This window comes from Camelina sativa, chromosome 17 (genome assembly GCF_000633955.1).
Source record: "Camelina sativa cultivar DH55 chromosome 17, Cs, whole genome shotgun sequence".
Lineage (NCBI taxonomy): Eukaryota > Viridiplantae > Streptophyta > Magnoliopsida > Brassicales > Brassicaceae > Camelina > Camelina sativa.
In genome coordinates this window covers 32,393,065-32,399,975 of record NC_025701.1, presented here as the reverse complement: position 1 = coordinate 32,399,975, position 6,911 = coordinate 32,393,065, and the positions used below count along the sequence as shown (strand labels likewise).

At 39.5% G+C, this 6,911-nt stretch overlaps 1 protein-coding gene across 1 annotated transcript; it reads right to left on the bottom strand.

The window, feature by feature from the left end:
* On the bottom strand, window positions 1–2,514 carry LOC104760002. Its single transcript, XM_010482860.1, has one exon. The coding sequence runs from the start codon at window positions 2,512–2,514 to the stop codon at window positions 1–3; it is 2,514 nt and encodes an 837-aa protein (XP_010481162.1).

Sequence of the window (6,911 nt, the reverse complement as noted above, 5' to 3'; positions counted from 1 at the left end):
TCAACCCTTCAAAAGCGGTCTGAGCCTCCTGACTCCAAAGAAATTGATCCTTCTTAGAAGCTCTGTAAGTGGTCGAGCTAACGAGCCATAACCGCGGACAAACCTGCGATAATAGCCAGTCAGGCCAAGAAAACCACAAAGCTCCTTGACTGTCTTGGGAACTGGCCATTGAGACATAGTTGCCGTCTTAGCAGGGTCAGTAGACACGCCCTCAGAGTTGATAATATGTCCCAGGTAATCAATTTGTCTTTGAGCAAATAAGCACTTCTTCTTGTTGGCAAATAACCGGTGTTCAGCAAACAATTTCATCACCACCACAAGATGTTCCAAATTCTCCTGCATGTTAGCGCTATAGACCAAAATATCATCAACGAAAACTAAGATGAACTTTCGAAGGTAAGGTCTGAAGATAGAATTCATTAGCGCCTGGAAGGTAGCAGGGGCGTTAGTGAGACCAAACGGCATCACCAAGAACTCATAATGGCCATCGTGAGTGCAGAAAGCCGTCTTGTTGACATCCTCTGCTTTCATACGAATCTGATGGTAACCCGCACACAGATCGAGTTTGGAAAACACTTGAGCGCCGTTCAACTCATCTAACAGCTGATCTATAACTGGAATAGGAAACTTATCCATTACCGTGGCTCTGTTCAACGCCCTGTAATCGACACAGAACCACCAGCTTGAATAATTTTTTTTGACCAACAAAACAGGACTAGAGTACGGACTTTTACTCGGTTGAATGATTCCTCCAGCTAGCATTTCCTTCACCATTTTCTCCATAACCTCCTTCTGAGCATGAGGATATCTATACGGGCGTACACTTACTGCTCCCACCCCTGGTAACAAAGAAATGGCATGTTCATGACCCCGTATAGGAGGAAGACCCGAGGGAGTAGCAAATACGTGATCAAACTGATGTAAGACTGATTCTACTTCTCTAGGCCATTCCAATAAAGCTTGAACATCCCCATTATGCTCCAACAACGAGAAACCACAATCATCAAGTTCGCTAAACGGGACTGGTTTCACCGCAAAACAAGACAACTGTGTACTCGCATCTCCTACCAAACGCACTTCACGTCCTTGGTACAAGAAAGACATCTCATGAGTCTCCCAATTCATACGACAATCACCTAATGTCCGCAGCCAGTACACACCAAGAATCACATCCACCTGTCCCAAATCAAGAATGATAAAGTCTGTAGTAAAGGTGATACCCTGCACCGTGAAACTGACATCACGACACACACCCGCACCCTTGACTGTAACCCCTGTACCCAACAGAATGTCCAAATGAGCATTGGGAGTGGCATTCAGTTTGAGTTTGGACGCCAAGGCAGGAGTAATAAAGTTGTGCGTAGCACCACTATCCAGCATAATCAGAGCTGCATCACGACACACTTGACCCTGCATTTTAGTGGTACGAGGAGATGAAATCCCCATGAAAAAACTGAAAGATAACTCCATACATTCGCCCACTGGTGATTCTACCACTTCACCCTCACTATCCTCCTCTGTACGGTATTCCTGCAACACTTCCACCACAAAATCATTCAAGACCGTCAGGATCTGCAACTCCTTGAGAGGACACTCATGTCCTTTAAACCATTTACCCTGACATTTGAAACAGATACCACGCCTCCGCATATCATCCAGTTCTGCACTAGAGCGATGTCTCTGAGGACGCATAGAAGCCTGGGAAGCCCCTTTCTCCAAGGTCAGTTTCTCGACAGGTTTAGTAGTCTCTGAAAAAGAGGATTTGTTTTTCCAACCCAGCAATGGCGTAGGCACAGAGACTCTAGCTGCTGGAACCAACTGCTTTTGAGTTTCCACCACCGTAGGTAACTCCTTTTGCATCACCTTCCTCAACGCACTAGACTCCATCGACAAAGCCACCGCAATCAACTCCGGTAAATCCTGCGGTTTCATCATATAAACTAACTCTTGCATCTCTGGTCGTAAACCATCAAGAAAGATACCTTCAACCTTCGTATCATCTAAACCAGAAACCTGAGCTGAGAGATCTTCAAACTTCCGTACATAATCAACCACCGAACCATCTTGTTTGATACAGAATAAGCTCTGACTCGGTCCTTTCACTCGCAGGTTACCAAAACGGAGAAGAAGACGCCTCTTAAAGTGAAACCAATCATCAAACAGAACGCGATTGATCTCCCAATTGAACCACCCTAACGCATCTCCAGCTAAATGCACAGAAACCATATCCAACTTCTCCAAATCGGAGAATCCACCGATGCGAAAATAACGTTCCATCAACGACAACCAACCGTGAATATTCGCACCATCAAACACAGGCATATCCACATTTTTAAGCAATTTCTCGCGATAATCAGGACCAAAATTACTACGGCGAGGTTCCGAAGCAATAGGCGATACCTGAGACAGATCCTCGCGAAAGAACGACTGTGCGGTGTGACTCGGACCCGGGGAATCACGATCGACGCCCAACAGAGGCAGACGAAGCAAGATCTGGTCCAACGAATGTTGCATCATACGAGTCCGCGTACGTTCTTCATGAAATTGCGAATTGAGCGTGTTAATCCAATCAAAAAGCTCCGGAATCGGAATCGTCACCCGGCGACACTTCTGACAAGATCGGAGAGAGCTTCGAATCCATTGACTTCAATTTCTCCATCAAATCGATCGGTTGTCACGACGCACCAAATGTTAAGAAGAAAACTCCGATCTCTTTATTGATAATACGAATGAGGATTACAAGAGGAACGAACACTAGCACATCACTAGCTCAATGCCAGAATCTCACACACGAGATCTTATACAAGAATCAACATAACTCTCTAAACAATTAGAGATTGTTTATATACTAATTTGAAATTCAAACCTAGATATTTTTAGTCTCTAAAAATATCTTCTTATTCCTTCAAACCGCCTAACGGCCAAATATTCAAACTTGCTCATCCTTCTCACGTGCTCTGTCTTCAGACTCTTCACACATGCGAACCTTAGAACGTCTCACATACACCTTTCTGAGCTTATCAAGTTGAGAGATACATAAAGTGAGAGAAACTATAGATAAACAGCTCAAGAATTGTGTAGATAGAAAATATAAAGTGAACTTTAAGTAGTGCCAAAGGAAAGTTATAGAAATCCAACAATTTATTTATTTTATTTTAAGCATAATGTTCTTTTCTTTTACTTCTTAGACTACTATAGATATAGTGCGATCAAGGAAATAGGTTTCCCTGAATCGTACAACAATGTTAATTAGAGTAGAGAGATCTATATTTTGAAAGTGAAGCCTTTCCCGGTCCAATGACCATCAGTTTCCCTGTAATTCTCAAATAACGTTCCTTCCCTATTGCGTTCCACCACCAATGCTGTCGCACTTGTTGTTCCAAAGCGTTGCATTCCAAGCTGAATCAAAATCAAAACAAAGAGATCCTTGCACTTGTTATACCAACTTCATAATTTTTTTTTTTCTTGCTATACTATGAATATACAAGAAGTGGTCTGTTTATGGTAGCACGCAAGTTTAAGGCTTTGAATGGTTGGTCCATATCCTCCATACTAAACAATGCATACTAATAATTTGGTATGCTTAACTCGAGACCATAGTATGAAGCATTTTTTAAGCAGACCAAAAAAGTGCGGATGAGTACTATAAAGTTACTATACTGAGAAGTCATATGATCCAAACTATGCTTTGGTGGTGGTAGTTCGATACTAGTGCTGATTATGTAAAGAGGAGTCATATAATGTGTAATGTGCAACAGCTTAGAGATACTTTTTTTTACTAATTTGAGAGAGAGTGAAATGCAAACGTTAAAGAAAACACGATCGAGAGAGGATGAGGTGGCACATATGGCCAATATTTATTTTATGATTGTGTGATTCCTTTAATTTTATATGCATGTATGTTGCAAGATTTTTTTATTCGTTAACAATTTAACAAGATCACAAATGTCACAAAGGAGAAGGTATTGAACCGGATAAGGTTTCAACGAAGATTCGGTTCTGTTCTGTTCTGTTTTTTGTAAATTACCTTCGACAATGCAAACAACAATAAACACTATCATTAGTTACTAGCTAGTGATGATGCAAACCAAGAAGCTATATAAAGGTTGGAACAAGTTGAGTAATCTTATATTTTTAAATCTTTCAAAATTGATATTTTCATTGGTCATCCTCTCCCTCGCCGTAAATACCAAGTCCCATCCCAAAACTCCTCTCTCCTGATATAAACATCTCTACTCAATACATGACTGATCTAATAAATTAAAAGATCACCGTCCTCTGGACACGATGTCTTCTTTTAAGTAGTGCCAAAGGAAAGTTATAGAAATCCAACAATTTATTTATTTTATTTTAAGCATAATGTTCTTTTCTTTTACTTCTTAGACTACTATAGATATAGTGCGATCAAGGAAATAGGTTTCCCTGAATCGTACAACAATGTTAATTAGAGTAGAGAGATCTATATTTTGAAAGTGAAGCCTTTCCCGGTCCAATGACCATCAGTTTCCCTGTAATTCTCAAATAACGTTCCTTCCCTATTGCGTTCCACCACCAATGCTGTCGCACTTGTTGTTCCAAAGCGTTGCATTCCAAGCTGAATCAAAATCAAAACAAAGAGATCCTTGCACTTGTTATACCAACTTCATAATTTTTTTTTTTCTTGCTATACTATGAATATACAAGAAGTGGTCTGTTTATGGTAGCACGCAAGTTTAAGGCTTTGAATGGTTGGTCCATATCCTCCATACTAAACAATGCATACTAATAATTTGGTATGCTTAACTCGAGACCATAGTATGAAGCATTTTTTAAGCAGACCAAAAAAGTGCGGATGAGTACTATAAAGTTACTATACTGAGAAGTCATATGATCCAAACTATGCTTTGGTGGTGGTAGTTCGATACTAGTGCTGATTATGTAAAGAGGAGTCATATAATGTGTAATGTGCAACAGCTTAGAGATACTTTTTTTTACTAATTTGAGAGAGAGTGAAATGCAAACGTTAAAGAAAACACGATCGAGAGAGGATGAGGTGGCACATATGGCCAATATTTATTTTATGATTGTGTGATTCCTTTAATTTTATATGCATGTATGTTGCAAGATTTTTTTATTCGTTAACAATTTAACAAGATCACAAATGTCACAAAGGAGAAGGTATTGAACCGGATAAGGTTTCAACGAAGATTCGGTTCTGTTCTGTTCTGTTTTTTGTAAATTACCTTCGACAATGCAAACAACAATAAACACTATCATTAGTTACTAGCTAGTGATGATGCAAACCAAGAAGCTATATAAAGGTTGGAACAAGTTGAGTAATCTTATATTTTTAAATCTTTCAAAATTGATATTTTCATTGGTCATCCTCTCCCTCGCCGTAAATACCAAGTCCCATCCCAAAACTCCTCTCTCCTGATATAAACATCTCTACTCAATACATGACTGATCTAATAAATTAAAAGATCACCGTCCTCTGGACACGATGTCTTCTTTTAAGTAGTGCCAAAGGAAAGTTATAGAAATCCAACAATTTATTTATTTTATTTTAAGCATAATGTTCTTTTCTTTTACTTCTTAGACTACTATAGATATAGTGCGATCAAGGAAATATGTTTCCCTGAATCGTACAACAATGTTAATTAAAGAGATCTATACGCAGCATCAACAAGATTATTTATTAATTGTTGATAAATTATATTTTGAATGCTGCGATATGTTTCTTTGGAACTCTCTCTCTACTCCATGTTGAAAGGGAAGTCTTCACCGGTCCAACGACCATCAGTTTCCCTGTAAATCTCAAAGAACGTTACTTCCCCATTGCGTTCCACCGCCAATGCTGTCGCACTTGTTGTTCCAAAGCGTGGTATTCCAAGCTGAATCAAAATCAAAAGAAAGAGATTTAAGTAAATTATAACGATGGTACGTAAGGAGAATGGATCAATGAAAACGTTTAGATAAAAGTTTCGTACTTCTTCATCAGTCTTCCTTTCGAAATACACCGTTGGTTGACCTTCTTCCACAGGAGGACACATAAATCTATCAACAAATATCTGTAACCGTGTTAGTTGATCGTTTCCCCAATCACTAAAGCTGTCTATGGTGGCTTCTCCACATGGACAATATTGTGGTTTGGTAACACCAATCATCTGACTAAAATAGTTTCTCAGGCACAAATCCTGCGCAACAAAAACCAAAAAAAAGAGGGATTGAAAAAGCTACCAACAACTATACGAAACACTTGTACTTGATAAATAATTTACCCTGGTAGCATCTGTGGAATCGAGACCGCCGTCAGGAGAAAGTGTGTGCACACCAAACGGAACCGTTTTTTTCAAGACATCAGGCGCAAATATATAGGGTTTCCTAATATGAACCATTGAATTCAAAGTCATGTCAGCGACTATAAGGCTATAAGACCACCCATTGTCCTGATCATCCAGTTTGTCATGTCTATCCTTTTCACACCGTGCCACATGATCGGCAAATTTCTTTGGACTCATGTTATTCTGCAAATCAAACAAAGCACAATACCATGATCAAACCAAAAATATGTTTGAAGAACCAAAAGAAAGAAGACAAAATTGAAACAAACCTTCATGAAATCAATGGGGTACAACTCGGATCCACCGTGTTTATCAACCTTGTCTTCCAACAACGTTTTACTCATGAGAAACGCGACTCGGCCTTTTGGAGAAATAGCAAACCACGTTCCGCCATTATCTTTGCACCGACCACTCAGACTCTCACTCCGAACATCCCAAGACACCCTACTTATTTCCCTATTAAATCCATCAGACAAAACCATAAAATAAAAGTCACCAACATTGTTATAACTTATAACGTACGTCGATTCAACAAACTTAAAACTTGCCTGTTTGCCCAATTGTCTCTGTTCATCACAAGCCTCAGTT

Coding starts and splice junctions, on each gene's coding strand:
- LOC104760002 (XM_010482860.1), bottom strand. CDS start 2,514: ATGCAACATTCGTTGGACCAGATCTTGCTTCGTCTGCCTCTGTTGGGC.